At 54.4% G+C, this 19843-nt stretch overlaps 3 protein-coding genes across 6 annotated transcripts; 1 reads left to right on the forward strand and 2 right to left on the reverse strand.

The window, feature by feature from the left end:
- Positions 1-95: 95 nt before the first annotated feature.
- On the forward strand, positions 96-2138 carry SRRD (SRR1 domain containing). 4 transcript variants are annotated; one of them, XM_051633597.1, is made up of 7 exons: positions 96-231; positions 398-438; positions 523-659; positions 739-837; positions 941-1095; positions 1309-1354; positions 1835-2138. In XM_051633597.1, exons 1-7 carry the CDS (start codon positions 125-127, stop codon positions 2057-2059), a joined length of 810 nt encoding a protein of 269 aa, XP_051489557.1. In that variant the 5' UTR covers positions 96-124; the 3' UTR covers positions 2060-2138. The 4 variants fall into 4 exon arrangements, with proteins under 4 accessions (XP_051489557.1, XP_051489558.1, XP_051489555.1 ...); XM_051633598.1 differs by having other exon boundaries at positions 1937-2138; XM_051633595.1 differs by having other exon boundaries at positions 941-1354.
- A 541-nt stretch (positions 2139-2679) lies between these two features.
- TFIP11 (tuftelin interacting protein 11) lies at positions 2680-10908 on the reverse strand. The gene is made up of 12 exons (XM_051633590.1): positions 10623-10908; positions 10145-10298; positions 9350-9506; positions 8686-8813; positions 8077-8229; positions 6965-7474; positions 6192-6298; positions 5788-5956; positions 5369-5612; positions 4589-4731; positions 4171-4336; positions 2680-3125 (listed from the first exon to the last, which is right to left on the reverse strand). The coding sequence occupies exons 1-12, from the start codon at positions 10817-10819 to the stop codon at positions 2770-2772; spliced, it is 2484 nt and encodes an 827-aa protein (XP_051489550.1). The 5' UTR covers positions 10820-10908; the 3' UTR covers positions 2680-2769.
- A 334-nt stretch (positions 10909-11242) lies between these two features.
- On the reverse strand, positions 11243-16312 carry TPST2 (tyrosylprotein sulfotransferase 2). The gene is given in 7 exon segments (XM_051633599.1): positions 11243-11454; positions 12136-12184; positions 12780-12830; positions 13262-13460; positions 14642-15264; positions 15266-15550; positions 16179-16312. Coding segments are annotated over 5 exon segments (1116 nt in total). The 5' UTR covers positions 15479-15550; positions 16179-16312; the 3' UTR covers positions 11243-11454; positions 12136-12154.
- Between the last annotated feature and the right edge of the window lie 3531 nt (positions 16313-19843).

Here is a 19843-nt window from a genome sequence, read left to right on the forward strand (position 1 = left end):
GCGGCCGCTCCCGTGACCGCCCGCGCTACGGCGGCCGTGCCGGGCCCTATCGTGCCGTGCCGGGCCCTATCGTGCCGGGCCCTATCGTGCCGTGCCGTGCCGAGCCGGGCCGGGCGGGCGGGGCATGGCGGCGGCGGGGCCGTGGTGCCCGGTGGGCGGGCGGCGGCGGGGCCGGGCGGGCCGGGGCGCGGAGGAGGGCAGCGCGGTGCTGCGGAGGCTGCGGGAGGCCCGGTGAGTGCCCGGTGTCCCCCCGGGGGGTGCCCGGTGTCCCCCCGGTGAGTGCCCGGTGTCCCCCCGGGGGGTGCCCGGTGTCCCCCCGGCGGGTGCCCGGTGTCCCCCCGGGGGGTGCCCGGCCCCCGCCTCCCCGGGCCGCCCTAACCCCGCGCTCTCCCCGCAGGGACGATCTGCTGAGCTCCGGTTTCTGGGCGGCGAGCGCCGGTACGGTACCGGAGTTGGGGGGAGGGCACAGGGTGGGTGCCCCCGCCCCAGCCCAAGGCCTGACGCCCCTCTCGGTGCCCGCAGGAGCCGTGCGGGCCCCCCTGGCCGCCAGCACCGAGCCCCCCGCCCGCTGCGTCTGCTACGGGCTGGGCCGGTTCAGCGGCTGCCCCAGCGCCCGGTACCAACTGGCCTTTCTGCTGCTGCTGCTGGAGGAGCTGGGGGTGAGCACCGGGAGGGGACAGCGGGGGGCAGGTCCCACCGTCACGACCTCCCCTCCACGACTGCCCTCTCTCCCCGCAGCTGCCCCCCGAGCAGTGCTGGTTGTTCGACCCCGCGTTCTCGGAGCAGGAGGTGGCTGTGCTGGGGCAGCTGGGGCTGAGGCTGCTCCCGGACAACGAGGTGACAAGGGCTGGGGAGCAGGGCTGGGGGCAGGGTCAGTCCCGCAGGGCTGGACCCTCAGTTCCCGACCCGGGCCCTCGGCTCAGGACCATCTTGATTCCAGGAAGGAAAACACGACGTTGAGGGATCATCCACCCTGTTTTACATGGTGCACTGTGGGAAGGCCTTGTACAACAACCTGCTGTGGAAGAACTGGGCCACGGGGTCCTTGTCCAAAATGGTCATCGTTGGGAACAGCTTTAAAGGAATCGAGGAAAGGTTCTGGTGCCTCCATCTGGGTTTTCCTCTCCTTGCTTCCTTTACTCCATTTTCCCCCCTGTTGTTTCTGAGAATGATTTCCAGATTTTGCTCCTTTTCAGCTTGCAGTCATCAAGCATCTCCTGCCTTTTCTGTCCCCCATCCCTGTTCAGAAAAGTTGTCTTCATTTCTCAGGAGTGTCGTGTCTGATGCTGGTTCCCTTTGTGATTCTAGGTTGTTGTCAAGAATACTGGAGAGAGATTATTCTTACATAGCCAAGGTATGAGTCACTAGTTTTTTTAACCTTTTTCTTTTTAACAAAGATGGTGGTTGTTTTCCAAACCTTTTTCCCTGGATGCTGCAATATAAAAATTAATTGCTTTAGGATCATTTCATAGAATCATAGACTGCCAGGTTGGAAGGGACCTGAAGGATCATATGGTCCAGCATTTCTAGGCACTACCATATGAGGTGGCTCAGCACCCTGTCAAGCTGAGACTTTAAACTGTCCAATGTGAGGGAATCTAACACTTCACTTGGGAGACTATTCCAATGTTTGACTGTCCTCATGGTGAAAAATTAACCTCTTGTGTCCAATCAGGAGCAACTTGTGCCCATGACCCCTTGTCTTGTCCATGTGACTTGTAAATAATTTCACCTTACCTGCACGCAGGGGTTGAAGTTAATGAAGCATCATCCTCACCATCCTTAACTGGAAAGTTCTGCATCATATGTAGCTTTTCCCCCAAATTCTCTCTAGGTCTTGAAAGGGACAGAGGAGGTGGCCCTCCCTGCCCACCCACGGTACCTGGACACCTTTAACGACACCTCTGTCCACTGGTTTCCCTTGCAAAAACTGCAGGAACTCTCCCCCCAGCTCTGGGACTGTGTGGAGGAGCCAACGTACCAGGACTGTGATGACTTGGAGATCATCAGGAAGGAGGAGGGAGGTGGGAGACACAGCCCCACTGCCACCCAGTGCTGACCCCTGCAGCGGGGGCACCGGGTGCTGAGCCTGGTGGGACATTTTTGTATTTTATTATTTAATAAAAGGTGAAGCTGTGCTTTGACTTGCACTCAGTTACAGCCAACAAATTTAACTGAAACCTGCCTTTTAAGGCATCCATGCTGCATAATTATTGCTCTTTTCATCACCTCCCCTTTCAGGAATAATTAAAAGCCTCTGCACAGATTTTGAGGCATCAGAAAGGGGGAATTATTTGAGCAGAGGTTGTAGTTGGAGGTGTTGATGCCTAGTTCCTAATATAGGCTTATAAAAGCTTCCTCACAGCACAGGCGAGGAGAGGTGGGAACAAGTCCTGGTGGCACTTAGCAGAGAGGAGCCTGCTGCAGAAGAGACTCTGTGAGGACAGTAACTCACTGCCAGAGTGTGCAGCAGGCAGGGAGAAGCTGTGACATCTCTGGAGTCCTCCAGGACTGGGCCAGACCAGCCCTCAATCATCTGCTTTTAGAGCACAGAACCACCTCCCATGGTCCCTTGGATCTGCTTGTTCCTGCCTTAGCACTGACTGGCCCGTGTGACCCCAGCTCTGGATGCTGCCTGGACGGCTCTTCTAAGAAAAAAATCCCAGCATCCAGCTACAGTTTCACTCTATTTACAAATCTGTAACTTCTTTATTCAAAGAGTTACATTCAAAAAGTCAGGGAGGTGGTGGTAGCAGTTCAAGCAGGGCCTCACTTGGCCATGTCGATGAGGCTCTGGAGGGAGGTGGGCACCCAGGTCTTCTCTCCCTGCACAAACACCACGCCCCGGTCGATGTAGATGACGATCCTCCCAAACGTGTAGAGCTGCTTCCCCTCGTGCCGCTTCCCGATCACGGGCATGAAGACGATGTTGTGCTCCTCTGCCTTGGTCTGGATCAGGTCCTTGAAGTTCATGGGCACGGAGCTGGCGGCCGCGCCGATGCCGCGCTGGGCCATGTTCTCGGCCTCCCGGCGCTCCTGCATCGCCTCGTACTGGAAATCCTTCCGGCGCTCCGTGTGCGTCAGGTAGGCGATGTTCTCCCGGGCACCCGGCTGCATGTAGCCGCCTGTTTGGGGAGACAGCTGGTGAAAACAAGGTCCCAGCCCAGGACACAGGGAAGTCCACCTGCCACCCCTCTTTACTCATCAAGTTTTATGCCTAGGCCGGCTTGGTGAACTTGAGAACTGCAGCAGCAGGATTTGGTATGATCCCAAATGGTACCTGCACAGGAGAGGACTGTGCTGCACTACTCCTGGCAAAGGGAAAACATCAACAACAACAAAAATGCTCCTCAAAGCCAAATCTGGCCTGTGGCTGCCTCGTGCCACTGCTGGGTTACAGTGACTCCTGCAAAACCAGGCAAAGGATGGAGCAGGAAGCAGCCCTGCAGCAGGGACACAGCTGCTGCCAGCCCCAGCTCACCCTATGGCTGCAGGAGTCCTGTGCCACAAGTTCCTCAGTAGGTTAATTCCTCTTTGTGCAACACCTGGCTGTGCTTGTACCATTTACCACAGAAACATAACACAACAGACCCCAAGGAACCCTCCAAGATTCTGATGCAGACTCTCCATCAGACTGGACAGTAAGCAAGAGGAATGCAGGAAAGGGGTTCTCAGCCTTGGAGGACCTGACAAATTTCAGGTGCTGCTCCTTCACCCACAGTTTCTCTCTTGTATACAGTTTAATTCCCAGCAAATTCCTAACAATCTATTCTGGGTCACAGGGAGAGTCATGAAGAAGGGAGAGGCACTGCTTTGAAGCTAGGGAGAAGAACCAGTATCTCACAGGAAAGAAAAACATTCAACAAATGAGAGCTTCAGAAGTCAACACCTTTCAAGGATGGCCTCAGTGACCAACATAAAACACCATCACCAGGAAAGGCTGGAAGAGGATCAGCTGCCACCAAAACCCTGTTTCTGCTTCAGTGAAGCACAGACAATTATTAAGTAGCACCCTACAGGTGTTATTTTAGGACACAGCAAGGTAAAAAACACTTTGACTTTTACTGCTCCAGTGCCAGTTAGCAGGGCAGTGCCTAAACAGAGACTCACAGGAACAACACTGCTCTGCTGCCACCACAGCAAGAGGAGCCACCACCACAAGCCACCTACCCACGCTGGAAGAGACAGCCCGGTTCATGATATCGAGAGCTTCGTTAAATTTGTCTTTGATTGAAGGATGTGCTAACACTTGGTCTGAGAACATGGACTTCCAACCCAAGTACCACTTGGTAATTTCTTCATAATTGGGGCTGTTACTGAGCCAAGAGCACAGCACCTGCAAAACAAAACCACAGATGAATGCAGCAGGACAGGTACATTTATGGAGGAGAGTCCTTAACATCAATTAGTTTATTACTGAGGAAAGAAAGGACTGTGAATATCTCAGGAAACTGTCTGTTCTGATGTGTGTGGAGCAATGAGTAGAAATTACCCCATTAGGCAGTTAAATCATTTCAATGCTGGGGCAGCAAGTTCCAGGTTGGAGCCACTAGAACACTTCAGAGCCAGTTCATGAACAGCTTCTCACCTGCAGCCACTTGGGGAAGAAGTGTTTCTCCAGCAGCCCAACAAGACTGGAGACAGAAATCATCCCCTCCCAGTCAACCACCCAGTAGAAAGCATCCATGTGCTGCTGGTGAGGGTTTATGATGAGTTCGTTCAAACACATCCCTGGGAAAAGAGGGAGAAGAGTTAGGAGAAAGCTTGACTCCCAGTTTTATCCAAGCCCTGACCTATCTCCCCAGCAGGACAGGATTTGAGGAGCACCTGGATTGTGTGTTACCCTAAGAGACATATAGGATCTTTAAACTGTTTGCCACCAAAACAGCAAGCTTCCACTTCCAGCATTCCCAATGCGCTGCCAGAACTGAGACACGTAAAACTGCTTTTTAGACCACAGTCTTTTAGCTGGTTCTCGTGGCCAAAGGGTGAGTTACAAGATCTTATGGTGAAGCATTAGCTCAGACCCAGGAACACAGCAGTAACAGAGAACCATTCTATAGCTTGGTACCATCTGACAGCTCTTGGGTGTTGCTGTCAGCTGAAGAACAGAGGAACCAGAGGATTCAGAAAAGTAAGACAGAAAACACAGAATAATCAGGGCACTTCCTGTATTTTCTAAAAAGTCTGCCTCTGAAACAGGACTAGCAGCAGGAAAGAAGATTCAAGTTGGTCTAAACTTACTCCCTTACTTACTTAATCCCACTACTTGTTATGAAGTAACACTTGCAACCCCCTGCCAACACCCATCTGTGCTGGGTGTAAGGGGGAAGCCTGCAGAAATTCAGCACTGCTTGGCTGGTCTCACCAAGTTTAGGGACGATGTTTTTGACCGTGAAAGCCTCCCAGGAGCCAGGTGTGAACACCTCCTTCCAGGGCTGCAGGATGAGCTTGGCAGAGGAGTCACTGGGGTGCCACTTCTGCAGCGCGTTGGCCAGCTTGTTCCGGATCGGGGAGTAGAGCGGCTCCAGCCGGGCCTGCATCAGGGGCAGCCAGGGGTGGATCCAGGAGTGGATGGGGACTGTGTCTGTCAGGGGATTCCAGCTTTCCACCTTGAGGTAAAACAGAAGAGATTAAAATAAGTCCATCCCTCCACAGTGAGTTCTGCCAGATGCAAAGAGAGCAGCACTCGGACACCAGGAGCCAACAGGCACTGCAGGAATCCCAGGTGCCTGGAATTCCAGCACGGGGCCAGAGCACAACTCTGTTCCAGCACAGCCCCCTCACCTCCTTCTGCAGCTTGGGGAAGATGAGCTGATCCAGAATGTTGTCTAGTATCCAGACAGGAACAACAGTAACCCAGCTATCCAAAAAATCTACCATGGACCCACAGTTCCTGGGTTGCCACTGAGCCACAATGTTTCTGACATAAGGCATCCAGATCTCCCACATCAGTCTGGAAAAAAAACAGTAATAAATCAAAGCTAAGCTCAAAGCTATAGACCCAGGCCTAACTAAACCAAATGGCAACTGTTATTTAAAAGCTCCTTCTTTTTATACAGCTGACAGCTGGCTTTTAACAGACACATCAAGAGAATCATCTGGAAAGCACACTCGTGTCTGTTCCTTCCCATCCCTAAGGAAGCAGCCCTTGAAGATGCTGCACAAAATACAACTTATTTGCTCTTTACCTGTGAAAAGCATCTGTTGACAGGTCCTGCCCACTGTGTGATAACAGCTGGTCGTTTTCCAAAAGGCTCTTCCACTTGGCTATGATCTCTGTGCCATATGTACAGTCCTGGGAACGATAAGTGTCATTAATAACCTGGCATCATTCATTTCAGCTGGTATCTGCACAGAGCAGGCACAGCTCCCTCACCCCCTCAGAAGGCAAGTGAGGAGCTCGCAGCTGTGATGAGTGAAGCCCACAGGAGGTACATCCCACTTTATAGATCTAACGTATCTCCCGTGTGGGAAGGAGGGCCTGAACTTTTTCAGGTGCACAGACAGAATTCAGATCCTCACCCATCACCACCAAAAGGGCATAAAGGGCAGGCAGGACAAGTCTGCCTGACAGACAGACCCCTCCTGCTCCTGCTGACAAAGACTAGAGACTGAACCTTCATCTGCTTTCTCTTCCCCACACCCATGAAAGTGACTGATTTTAGCCCTCAAGCTCCCAAGCTGTTAGCTACCTCACAGCAGCAGCCCTCAAGCACAGCACGTGTCAGTGGGTGCAGAGTTGGGCCATTTTGTGCACATTTTAGTTTCACTCAGCCACAAGCACTGGGAGTTTTCTCTGGATCCTTCCTCACTCCTGCCAGGCAAGAGCAAGATGCTTTTTCTTCTTTTTTCTCTCCAGACTGACCAAGAGTTTGGGACAAGGAGTGGAAGGGGAGTCGAGAAAATCCCAACAACTCAAGCCATCGGGTAAGAGCTGCAGGTAAACAGAACTACTGCCCACCTTGAGGGGATCCCAGTTCTTGAAGTAATCCTTCATGAGAGGGTAGACGATGGCCACGGCCAGGTCGACCCTGTCAGACATCCTGTACTCCTCGTAATACTTGTCTTGAAGGGTCTCAAAGATCTTGGCACACTCATCCAGGGTCAGGGGGTTCTCACAGCCGGGCTGCATCCGTCTCTCACACTCCTCCACCATCTCCAGCACCTTGCTGAGGTTGCCGATCGCCTTCTCCTCGTGCGAGAGGACTTCAGACATCTTCTGTATCTCGTGGGTCAGGTTGACCACCATGTCCCTCTCGTACTGCAGCTGCCGGTCGCTCTGGATGATCTCCTGCTCCGTGAGGTCGATGAGGAGCTGCAGGTTGTGCTCCAGCTCGGGCAGGGCAAAGCCCTGGGCCTTGGCGTCCTTGCCGGGCGGCTGCTGGGGGCTGTCGTCCGGGATGTTGTGCTTGTGGCTGATCTGGCTGTAGCTGTAATACACCTTCTGCTCCCGGCCTGTCATGTCTATCACCTGCCAACAGAGCGGGAAAAACAGGTCTCAAAATGGTACCTGTATCTGGTGTGGGGAAAAAACGGAGAAAATCCCCAACTCCAAACTGGACCCTGGAGGTTTCCAAGCACTGGGATTGCTCCAGGAGGCTGTGACACACTCGGCTCCCCAGCTCACCAACTGGTGCTGCAGGCAAGTGCAAGCAGCATCCTGTCCATTCCTGCATGGAGTCTTGGGTGCTTTTATACTTTTAAAAAGACATACTAATGGTAGAAGAATAATGCTATCAAGTGCATAACAGACCAACCCCTTCCAGGCAGGAGCTGGGTCACACTGTGCACAATCCCACTGAGCACAACTGCACCTCCAGCAGCGGATGAGAGTTTCATTTGTGACAATTAACCTGGATTTGCAATTAAAAGTCCCCCCCCATTTAAGCTGATTTGCCTTTTCCAGAGGCCAAAGAAGTTGCTGAAAAACAAATGCAAGGTCCCAGGCGACAGAGTGGTCTCTTACAGGATCCAGTGGTGAGTCTGAGGCTGCAGACAGGCTCTCAGAACTGTTCTGTTCAGGTGTGGACAAAGTCTCCTCAGAGATGCTACTTCTTGGGTTACCAATCTTACCTTGACTTGGGAGATCTCCTTCTGAGGGGCTGAAAGCTTCTTGTTGATCCTGCCCTTGGCTTTCAGTTCTTCCACTGTCTTGTAGCTGTATTTGGGCTTTTTCTTGCCTCCATTAGGGTCCTTCCTCCACTGGCTGAGCTCCTTCTGAAATTCCTGCCCAGAAACAAAGACAAGCTGCGGTTGTTGCTCTCTGTCATGCCCTGAATTTGCCTCCATTTTCTGCAGGAGAATATCCACCAGATCCAGAAGAAATGCTGTACAGCAAAGTCACTGGAGACTGGTGGAAGTCAGTGACAAACAGATCAGGTGCTGTGGCCTGGTCACCCAGCACCCCCAGTCTGGTTCTGGCCTGTTTTTCTTTTGGAAAAAGGCCAAAGATTCTTCACCTGGGGGGGCTGTTTGAGGGTAGAGAGACTATTGGAATGAATGAGCCAGGAACAACAACAAAATATCACAGCAGTGGGAGAAACATCTGAACGGAATTCGGGTGCTTTGTCTTCAGGGTATCTAAATCAGCCCAGATGTTTTCTCTGGCACAGGAGCTGATCCCAGCACCCAGTTTTGTACATAAAACACAACAGGGAAACAGAGCAAGAATCCCAGGGATACCTCCTCAGCTTCTTCCTCCGAGTCCACAACAGGGAAGTCCTGCAGAGACTGGCTGGTCCTCTCGGAGCCGTACGCGCCCACGGCTCCTTTGCCTTTCCTCTGCTTGGCCTCGATGGGGTTGATGATTCCTGCAGGACAGCACTTGGATCAGGAGGGGTTTGTCCACTGAGAGAGGACAGGGAGTGCTGCTCTCACAGCACCCTGTGGTTCCACCAGCACCCAGCCCAGCTCTGCAGCTAGGGACTCTTCCCCCACCCCACTCCTTTCTTGGTGGCTTTGTAGCCAGCAGGTGATTTTAGCAATTTTAATTTAGGTAATAGATTTTCTAATCACTTCATCCCAGCACACACCAACAAACCCAAAGCAGAGCATTGTTCCCATCTGCCTTTCACTGCTTTTTTATTCCATCACCTTAAATAACATCTCATTTTCTGTGAGCTGATGCATTTGGAATTTACCCCCTTCTCATGCAAAATACCACTAGCCCAAATCTGCTCTGGTTTAAGTTTAATACAACTGAGCCTTGTCATGAGAACACAGATCCCTTGCAAGGAAATAAGAGTGAAGCTGGAAGAGTGAAGCTGGAGATGGCAGCTCTCAAAGAACCAATCACAACCCCAGATTACTAATTAACATTAAGAGACCAGACACAGAACCACGGTACCTTGAGCGTTCTTCCCCAGACCTCTTCCTGGGACATAACCCATCTTCTGGAGAAGCTTCTGCCCAATTCCCTTCGTGTGTCTCTCCCAGCTGCCAAAATCCATGAAAGATTTTGTCCCCCCTACAAAGCCCTTCTGGCTGGGCTTGAAGTTACCACCCTGTTACAAACAAACAAACAAACAAACATCCCCCCGTGGCAGTGACCCCACCGAAGGCATCACAGGACCCCAGGCCTGGGAAATTCCACCCAAAAGGAAGATCCTTCCCAGAGCAGCTGGGATATCACTGCACTGCACAGCTCACTGCAATCCCCTGTGCATCCAGGCAAGGACTTTCCTGACATTCCTCAGATGGGAAAGGGAAATCCTGCCAGTCTGGCAGCTCTGAGGCTCCAGCACTGACTGAGCTGCTTCCTGATCCCATCTGTGCTGGGGAACTGAAAAACTGCTTTGGAATTTCTCTCTACACCATGCTCAGACTCATGACACTGTTCTACAAGATTAAAACATCTTTGGAATTTGTGTTATCTAAAGAAAGGAAGTAAACCACGGACATTTTAACCTCAGTCAACCACAGGGAATATTAAGCAAGGTGAAAGGGCCCAAAAGGCCGCATGTTCCCAAGCACACACAAGGGTACATCACAGCAGCTCCAAAAGGAGGAGTAAATGTCCCCTCCAGTGCAGGCTGCCACGTGGGATCTCTGGTTTTAACCATTCCTCCCTTTCTCTGTTATTGTTTAGAGCAGAGTTTCACACAAACACCCCACAGAGCTGGCAGCTTCCCGGACAACTCACTGTTTTTAACTTCTTTGGCACAAACTCCTTGGGGGCTTCTTCCTGCTTCACAGGCTTCTCATCCTCATCGGAGTCCTCCTCAGACATCTCCTCTGCTGCTGACTTTTTCAGCCCGGCACTGATGAAGTTCACGGGGGCCGAGTAATCCCTGGAGCTGCACAAAAACCAGGCCCGTGAGGGAATTCTGTGCCAGGACACGTTCCCGCACACGCCTGGGGCCGCTGTGCCTCAGACCCCGCCTGAAGCCGAAGTTAAACACTGACGAGCAGCTTCGCGCTGGTCTCGCCAGGAAACGACCCCCGGGGCAGGGGGGACAGGCTCGCAGGGGCGATCTCCCCGCGGCCGCAGCCCCGGGCCAGGCGGGGCCGCTCGGGGGGCCCCGTGCAGCCCAAGCCCCCGCGCACCGGGGCAGCCCCGCGCACCCACCGAGCGGGGCACGACTCGGGGGCCGCCCGACACGGCGCCCCTTCCCCCGTACCGCTTGCCGCCGAAGCTGGGCCGCTCCTCGTCCGAGTCGCGCTCGGCCCAGACGCCGTAGGTGGCCTCCTCCTTGGTCTGCCGGTGGCGCTGCCGGTGCGGGTTGAACTCGTTCTGCAGGTCCCAGTCCGACACCTCGAAGCTCTCCATCTCCACCCCATCCTCCCCGTCTGTCCCGTACAGGTGCGACATGGACATGGCGCCCGCGGGCCCCCCCGGCCCGCACCGACCCCCGGCCCGGCCCCGCCGCTCCCGCCCGGAACTGAACCGGCTCCATCCGGTGACGCACGCCGAGCCCCGCCCACAACCATAGAGTCGCGCGGAGCCGAGCCCCGCCCACGCCCAGCGGGCTGGCTAGAGCGGCCGCGCCCGGGCCCGGCGGCAGCGGCTCCTCGATGGTTTGGAGGCCGCAGGGAGGGGGGCGGAGCCGGCGCTACTAAAACAAGACTTTAATGGTGCAACGAGGGGGATCATATATTAACTCTGCGATAGCCTCTGTAAGTCACTGGGAGGGCCGGGGGGGGCACTAGCACGACAGGGCCAGGGCAGCGGCTCCTGCCCCGGGAGCAGAGAAGGGGGGTCGGGGCGTCGGGCCAAGGCTGACGGGCCCCCCGGGACAGGCCCCGGGACCAGGACCCCCCGCCCCGGGACCAGGCCGAGGGGCGTCCAGCCGGGGCGAGGTTTTGGCCTTTGCAAATAAACGCAAACCCGCCCCTCGCGCCGCAGTCGTGTTGGCAGTAGTAGGAGCAAGCAATATGCTTGGATAACCGATTTCCAGCGGTGCCCGTGCGGCCTCGTCTCTGTCGGGACAACGAAAGGCCGGGTGCAGCGTTCTGGAAGAGAGGAAGGAGGGGACTGAGCGGGTTTGGAGGGTCTCAAAGCAGCCACAGAACCAGGCCCCAGCCCCGGGCTCACAGCTCCTGTTCCCACTCTGTGCTTCTGCCCTTTTCTTCCCCCCCCCCCCAATACACTGATTTTTACACAGGAACTAGTGTGTAAAGGGTCATTTTTAGGAAGCAAAGATGACACTGTGTTTTAGCACAGAGGTGAGCTGAAAAGGGAGATGGAAAAGCAACCAACGTCTCAACAGTTGTATCTGGAGCAGAAGCCCAGGGCAGCAGCTTTGTTATTCCAAATGGACAGCAGCTGTGACTGCTTTATCTTCCCTTCCACAGCATGTCCTGAGAGACAGCTGGGGAGTGGCTGAGCTCATCCTCACAATTCCACATCCCTTTCCAAGGCTCCCTGCAGGGATGGTCAGTACTAACCCTCCCAAGCGGCTGGTTTTGGTTTCCTGAAGTTGCCTGTTTCCAGAGCCCAGAAAAAGGATTTCTGACAAACGGTCTCACGTAACAGCATTGTTCTGAAAACCTACAGCAGCTGTGAAAGGGATCACTGGCACAAGGAGCATGCCTGGAGCAGCCTGGATAAGCCAAATTACACAAGAAAAGCACTAAACCTAGAGCCACATGGGCAGATTTGCCCAAGTCCCAGAATTAAGTAGAAGGTCTTACCTGGAAATCATTAATTTTCTTAGTGAGAAGATGATGTGTTCTGAGCCACCTGGAATAAACCAAAACAGAAGGGTCAGCTCTAAGCCACCATCTGCAACTCCAAACATTCCCGCTGTGTTCCCAGCAGCATGAAAAGGAAATGTTTAGGACATGGAAAACAGCACAAGGGCAGGAACCAGGAGATGCTGCCATGAGACTGAGCCACTTGTTTTGCTGCTGTTCACTCAACAGGAACCAGCCTGGGCAGCCACCCGGGAACCACCAGCAGCAAAACCAAGAGCTTTGGAACAAAGAGCAAGGCTTAAAGTGTCTTAAAATGAAGAGCACAAGTGTCTGGTGATGGACACAGAACTCCTCAGCATAAAAACATACACAGAAACAGACCAGGAAGGAGGTAGCAGAGATGAACAAAGCAGGGTCTGAGGAGCACGGAACATGCAGGACATCAATAGTGAAAGCAGGGAGGGTGGAGCAGTGTGCAGGAGGGAGGACAGGGATGTGGACCCCATGGATCCAGGCAGGAGCAGGGGTGTCCCACATAGCTGGCTGCCCATCCTTCAAATGCCCATAAGAGGGAGCAAGGGACCAGATACCCAGGATTGGCTGAACAGGGCAAAGCCCTGGGAGGGACATCAAGCTCTTACCTGCAGGTGACCTTTCAAATTGGCTGGCGTTTTATAATCCCCCTTTAAAACCTACAGAAAAGAGAAAACTGGAGTGACCCTCTGGGGTGGTGGCTCTCTGGACATCTGTAAATGCACCTCGTTAACTGCCTCCTGTCCTGAACCAGCTGGAACACCCTGATGGGCTTTTGTTCTACATCGAGGTGCTACACTGGGGCAAAAGCAGGGCTGTCAGGAAAGGCAGGGAGCAGCGCCCTGCAGGGAGCCAGCAGTTCTCTCCCCCCAGCTCCACCCACCACAGCAGCCGTGTCCAAACCATCCCGCTGGAGCTGCGGGGCTGCTGTTCCATCTCCCAAGGGAAGAGAGCATTCCTCTCCCTGCCCTGTTGGGATTGTTTCAGCAGCCTCTGCAGCTCCAGAGGACTTGGTGGGTGCAGGGACCCCCAGCCCCAGGCCAGGACCTCCCCCCCCCCCCCCCCCCCACACACACACACTGACACTCACTCTGTGCGTGTTGTTGACAACCAAGGGGTCGGGGTGGCCGTAGTTGGGGGGGTTGGCGTAGGGGTCGTAGCCCAGCCTGGCCAGCATGGGGGCAATGTGGGCCATGTCCTGCAGCACATCCCCCGGGATGTGCCCGATCCACTTGGATAGCGCCTCCATGTTCACGGGCTTGATCACCTGGTCCGTTGATCTCTCTATCCTGGGGAAGAAGAGTAATGGAAAAGAGCAAACGGAGACGCTAGAGCTGGATGTCACAGCAGAGCCCCCTGCCAGCTGCACTGCCTGCCTCCTGCACCTCACTTCCAACGCTCAGAGCCAATGCTGAGCACCCACCAGACCTGCCAGGCCCAGGCAGCCCCATCCTGCCCACAGGACAGCAGATCCTGGCAGGGGTTTCCACAGGATCCCCTTGTATTGGGGGAATCCATCCTGCACCGGGGTCAGGGTGTTACCAGGACACTTCTGCTTATCACAGGAAAATGATGAAAGTGGTGTGGGCTTTGGCACAGACACACCACATGACCCCACTGAAAATCCAATAACTTCTCTGTTTAGGAAACCTCAGCAAAACTTAACTCTGAGCAAATAGTGCTGAAAGCCCTGGAGAAATCATTGCTTCAGCCATCAAAGGTGCCTGCATCTCTCTGTCCTGCACCACAGCCACCTTCCTGGTCACCACGGAGTGTCCCAGGGGAGGGGAGCAGATCCTGGCCACACACCCATGGCTGCTCCAGAGACATGGAGCAGCTCCTGGGCACAGCTGCCCTCACCACTCAGGCACAAGCAGTTGATGCAAAGACTGTTTGTGTGGTTCCCTCACACCACTGATGAGATTTTGCTAAGTTAACTTAAGCCTCCATTTGGGAAATAAAGAGCATTGAAAGAGGAGGAGCAGGTGAGAGAAGGCGAAGCACCCAGGGACAGCCAGGAGGGAGAGCCGGGGTGTGTCTCCACAGAGCAGGTATTTCTTTTATTCTGCAATACCAGCACCAAACCTGGCAGGGATTGCTGCTGAAAGCCAGTCATTAGCAGCAAAAGTAATCGTGGTAAGAGGTGTTTGAGGACAGCTGGTGAAAAGAGGCATTAGAGAGCTCACATTTCAAAGCAAGCAGTTCTTTTCAATTAGAAACCAAAATAATTTCTGCACTGTCAAGAGAGAAGTAAAATAGTCACCTGCTCCTGACAAGCTGCTCTGTTGGGTACAACACTGCTAGTGTTCAGACCCTCTCCTGCTCAGAAACACAAAACCTCTTGCAGCAGAACCGGGCGTGCTGTGACTCCTGCCCCTGAGCAGGGCACACAAACACAAGCGACCGGTCTTTGCCCCCAGTTTTAGCCTGGACCTGCTGGAAAAGCTGAGGCAGGAGCCGAGACACTCACTTGGAAAGCGAGACCCCGCCGGGCTTCCCTATCAGCTCCTCGTGGTGCAGCACCGTGTCGCTCCAGGAGATGTCCAGGAACTTCATGATGGCGTGCATGGACTGCTCGGGGTGCAGCACCAGCTGCTCGTAGTAGACAGGCAGGCAGCGGGAGCGCCCGATCTCCAGGCACTGGGAGTACATGACCTCGATGGCCTTGTTCCACTTGGTCAGGCAGTCCCGGTAGCTGTTGAGGTCGAAGCCCGCGATGGTCACCTTCCGTGTGATCATGGAGTGGACCGAGGCGCGGCCATCTCGAACCATCAGGAGGAACTTGGAATTGGGGAACAGCCTGGACAGGTAGACAGAGGACTTGAGCGTGAAGGGGTCCTTGTTGCACAGATAGCGGGCTGGCTCGCCGTGCTTGGCGATCACCTCCAGGATGAAGGCCTGCATGGCAGCGTCCAGAACCTGGTCAGTCACCCCCGCCTCGTCCAGGCGCATCTTCTCTCGGCCCGACCTGGACCAGGCCTGGCGCATGGCCAGCACCCTGGGGATGATGCGGGTCTCCTCCCCGCACCGCACCTCGGGGTGGGCGTCCAGCATGGCCCTCATCAGCGTCGTGCCGCTCCGCGGGACCCCCCCCGATGAAGATCAGGGGCATCTCCTTGCTGTAACGGTACTCGACGTGGTTGGAATCCATCATGACCAGCTCCTCATTCTCGGGTCTCATCAGCCTGTGCCTCCTCTCGCTCAGGACCTGCTGGCACTCTAGGACCTGCTGGCCAAGGTGCAGAGTCACCATCAGGGCGACCGCCGAGCCCACCACCAGCAACACCCTCCTCGTGGTGACCCGCATCCTGTTCTCCTCCGCACAGGCTGGTGACCACGCTTCAGCTTTCAGCTACCAGGTGTTCATCCCAGCGAGCATCTGCGAGAGAAACAGCAGAGTCAGGGGAGCAGAAGCCACAATCCAGCCCAGCCCTGGTGGCACCTCAGCCTCCCGGCTCCTCCAGGATGCTGACACCATCCCAGGCTTTGTCATCTCTTTCACTTATCAGCAACTTCTAGGCTAGGTGCCTTCTACCCAGGAGGTAATTAGAGTCTGTCTCAGAGCACACCCAAAGAGGTTCTTTCTGGACTGTTTGTGAACCCAGAAACACAGGTTTACAACTGGAGCAAAGCTCCAGGAATGATTTAGAGAGGAGGGGCCAGGCGTACCCAGCCAGTCCCTTCAAAAAAGTCTCTACACAGTCTGTTTCACCCCAGATGAAGCCCCAGCCCTCCCTGCAGTTCTCCCTGCACACCACCCTCTGCTCACTGCTCTCAGCTACCTGTCCCCTTCCTAAATTTTCTTTAGTTTCAATGTGTGGTCACAGGGGAGGGTGGAAAGCTGAAACAGGAAAAAAGCAAAAGCATCTCATGCAAATGTGAAGGGTCTGAGTCAGGAGAAGCAGTTACCCATTAGAGTTGTGGGAAACACTCTGAGAAATTAAACCAGCTGAAGGCTAACAGCAACACAGAGTCAGCATTAAATTCCCCTCCTTCCAGAGACTGACCTTACATAAAAATCCTTGAAGACTTCATCCTGCATTAAGACTGTTTTGGTTTTCTGTGTCTGGGTAGGATATCCTGCAGTTTCTCCAAGTCCCCTGCTCTGCTGCCTACCCGGGAAGGACTCCTGCAAAGGCTGGCACAGCTTCCCACACCCTCCCCCCCTCTGCTCCATTCGGGAGCCCAGGTTTTGCAATCCTCCCCTGGGCTCACCCAGGGATTTCAAGTTCTTTGTGATTATGTGGCTGGGGTGAGAGCTGAATGGTTGGAAGGAACGGGATGTCCACGCATTTTGTGTTGCTGACAGTCCAAAGAACTCCTTCAGAAAACTGAAGAAAAACTCGTCTCCACTCTCTCCATGAAAGAGCACATTTAGCAGCAGCCCATGCCAAGCCCCTCAGAGGAGGGAGGAGAACCACCCCCGAGCCCAGCAGCCTCCTACCCTGCCCTGCCCACCAGCACAGGCAGCCCCAGAACCGGCCCAGCGCCCCAGGAATAGCTCCTTTCCCTTTCCACCCCCACCATCCTGCTCCACCTTCCCAGCTCACCGCCCACCCGCTCGGCTTCCATCCACCTTTTCCCAGTGTGTTTGGGACTGTGACATGGATGACTGCCACAAGGAGAGGCAGTGCCTCTCTGCCTACCTGGGGATGTGTTTTCCCATCCCAGCAGCAAAGTAACCATACCAGCACCATGATTTTTGTGGCTCTCTAACACGCCAGCCAGCTGCTTGGTTGACCTATCAAGGTTATACAGTTTCAAATGCCCATACACTGCATCACATTAACAAAGTCACATGCTGGGCCATTTGTTTAGATGTAAATCAGAGGGAATAACAAACAGCTTTGGCATTTTTCCTGCACCAAGCAGTAGAGTCAGGCCCATTACAAAGGCAAGTGCTCATCTGCTCCTTCCTGCTATCTTGATCCGCTTGAGTCATGTAAATATATTCAAACGTTCACCCTAAAAATAATTGCAAATGCCACAAGACCCATTTCAATGTGTTGTAGCCAGAGCAGTCAGGATTTAAGGCCAACCGGAATAATTACAGCTACACAGACCGAGACAGGCTAATTAGCAGGAAAGATCTGGAGTTTATAAAGGAGGGAGCACAGAGGTGCTCTGTTCCTTGCAGGAACGATTTACAGCGAGGGCTTCCCACCGAGATGCTCCCAGCAGCTCCGGTTGGAGAGGAACAAAGGGACTCACTCATGTGCTGTGCCAGGCGGGAGGCTGGCAGGGAGCCCACCGTGCCACCCCTGCTTCCTGGGACAGAGTGCTGTGTCCCTGGGGATCACCCTGCCTGCCTGGCCAGGACAGACACAGCCCCCACCACGGCCCATGGGGATTATTAGGGGGATGGATCATTTCCTGCACAGCAGGTATTTGGTGGAAAACATCATGGCACAATTAGGTGGCATGGCTGGCTGGTCAGAGATGGCCTTCTAATCCTTCAGGTGCCCACACTGGCTCTGAGAGCTTCCCACTCCAGCAGGAACTAGGGAGCTTGCAGGGGCTTCTCTGGCACATCACTGCAGCTGGTGACAGGGAGCAGGACTCCAGGTGCCAGCAACTGACCCTGGGCTGAGGCCCCAGGTGCAGCTCAGACACTGCAGGACAGGGACAGACTGTGACCCACAGCCTGGGGCTCCATCCCCGAGAGCAGAGAGCATGGGGGAGGATGCGAGCTGGTGGGGAAGTGACAGGAGAGCAGTGACAAACAAGGACACGAGGTCCTACAGGCAGGAAGCCTTCCTTATACTGCACGCTGATGGGACATGGGCGTAAACAACTTAAGCCATTCCTTGTCAGCTTGCAAAGGCAATACAACACACAGGGTGCCAGTGGCAGCGTGCACAGACATGTGGAACATCCCCAGCCCACCCCCAGCAGCCCGTGGCACTGCCGTGCTGTGTCCTTACCTCCCCCTGGCTGGCTCATGTTGCTGCTACCCGAGCTTCATGCTGAGGGCAGGTGGCCGCCGAGACACCTAATGGGGCAGAAAAGCCACAACGTCGATTTGTTTATCGCACATGTCTCCGTGAGGGGGGTTCCCACCTCCTCAGCTCCCTCCCCTGCCCACCACAGCCAGAGGAACGGGTGTCCTGGCAGAGCTGGTGGTCCCAGCTCAGCCAGCAGCTCAGCCACCCACCCCGTGGCGTTGAGCCAGGAGGAGAAACTGAGGGAAGCGGAAAGGCGGCTGCTCTTTTAGGACATGAAACCTCCTGGAAGGGAGAAGCCACAGAGGGTGGGAGCAGCTGGGAAGCGTAAAACCCCAGGGAACAGCAGTCCGAGCATGTCACGCATCCATAGCACAGGAGGGAAGGACGCTCCAGCCTCCCTGCAGCAGCTGCCCCTCCATCAGGATGGTGTCCCAGCCTCGGAGGATGTTTGTAAGAACATTTCAAGTACAGACACTAATTGTTATTCCAGCCACCCAGAAGTCTCTTCCTCTCCTGCCCAGCTGCCATTGAACAACACACAGCCCCTCCACTTTAGCACTAATTAAAAACCAGAGGGAAACTCCACCCAACATGAATTTCATGAGAACTTGTCCAAAGTGCACACATCACTCTCTTTCCCCACACAGCCTTTTGCTGGGCCCTGCTCTGGCCTCCACTGACCATGGGATTTCAGGTCTAGGCAAGGCTGCAGGTGTGCAAAGCTGCAGCTGCGTCCCTGGGTGTGCTTCTGCAGTGCCACAAATGATCTGGTGCAAGGAGCAGTGGTGGTGTAACAGCCCAGCCCAGAGACACTCTGCTCCGGAAACGGCTCCAGCTCTTGCCTGCACAGACACACGGACACACACGCTTGCTGACTTCCTTCCTGGTGCCTCCTGCCGCAGCACAGGCTGCGCAGCCTGCCAGGGCAGTCACCACAGCCCAGCGAGCACCAACCCACAACCCCACAGCCCTCTCCACCTGCCAGGGGGAATGCACCACCTGCAGTGATGAAGCAACGCCCCAAGTCCATTTCTCCAAGCAGCAAAGCATGACAAACAACTACACCAGCTTCCGCAAGAAGTTCAGCATCATCAAAAAATGCTTTTTTCTTGAAACCATTCCCAGAAATGATTGCCATCAGCTGCAGCTTCCCCAAAAGACTTAGGTGTGGCCTGGAAAATTTTAGCTCAAATCAATGATGCTTAATAAAATGATGAGGAACTGCAGAGGTCTTTGTGATGGAACAGCAGCAGAAGCCATAGTCAGCAAGAAATATCTTAAGTTATCTAGCTTGCATCTTTACAAATCAGCAAAATTTAATCACTTAATTGGTAGTTTCCAGTCAGTTCACACTCAGCATGCAATACAAAAATAAACACTGCTCGCCCGAGGGCAACCACTGTGTCCCAGCCTGAGCTCAGACAAAGGACGTGCCCAGAAGTGCTGTCACCTTCTGCTGGTGGCACCTTGCAATGTGTGTTTCAAAGCACCAGATGACTCCAAGGCATCTCCCTGGGCAGGACAGAGATGCTCAGTCCTAAGGAGGCAGCAGCAGAGGGGTCAAACCACCCCCAGCAGAGGAAAACCAGGAAAGGCTGGTGGGGGCTGAGGGTGAGGAGCAGGAAGGGATCAGCTGCCAGCAGGCAGCACACGGGTGTTTCTCCAGCTCCACTCCAAAGCAGCCCAAGCGAAAGCTGAACAGCGAATTTTAAAAGATTCACCTCAGC

Source organism: Apus apus, chromosome 16, assembly GCF_020740795.1.
Source record: "Apus apus isolate bApuApu2 chromosome 16, bApuApu2.pri.cur, whole genome shotgun sequence".
Lineage (NCBI taxonomy): Eukaryota > Metazoa > Chordata > Aves > Apodiformes > Apodidae > Apus > Apus apus.

Coding starts and splice junctions, on each gene's coding strand:
- SRRD (XM_051633595.1), top strand. CDS start 125: ATGGCGGCGGCGGGGCCGTGGTGCCCGGTGGGCGGGCGGCGGCGGGGC. Junction 232..397: donor CGGAGGCTGCGGGAGGCCCG/GTGAGTGCCCGG, acceptor CTCTCCCCGCAG/GGACGATCTGCTGAGCTCCG. Junction 439..522: donor TTTCTGGGCGGCGAGCGCCG/GTACGGTACCGG, acceptor CGGTGCCCGCAG/GAGCCGTGCGGGCCCCCCTG.
- TFIP11 (XM_051633590.1), bottom strand. CDS start 10,819: ATGTCCATGTCGCACCTGTACGGGACAGACGGGGAGGATGGGGTGGAG. Junction 6,299..6,964: donor AGAACTGGGATCCCCTCAAG/GTGGGCAGTAGT, acceptor TATCGTTCCCAG/GACTGTACATATGGCACAGA. Junction 5,957..6,191: donor TCAACAGATGCTTTTCACAG/GTAAAGAGCAAA, acceptor TTTTTTTTCCAG/ACTGATGTGGGAGATCTGGA.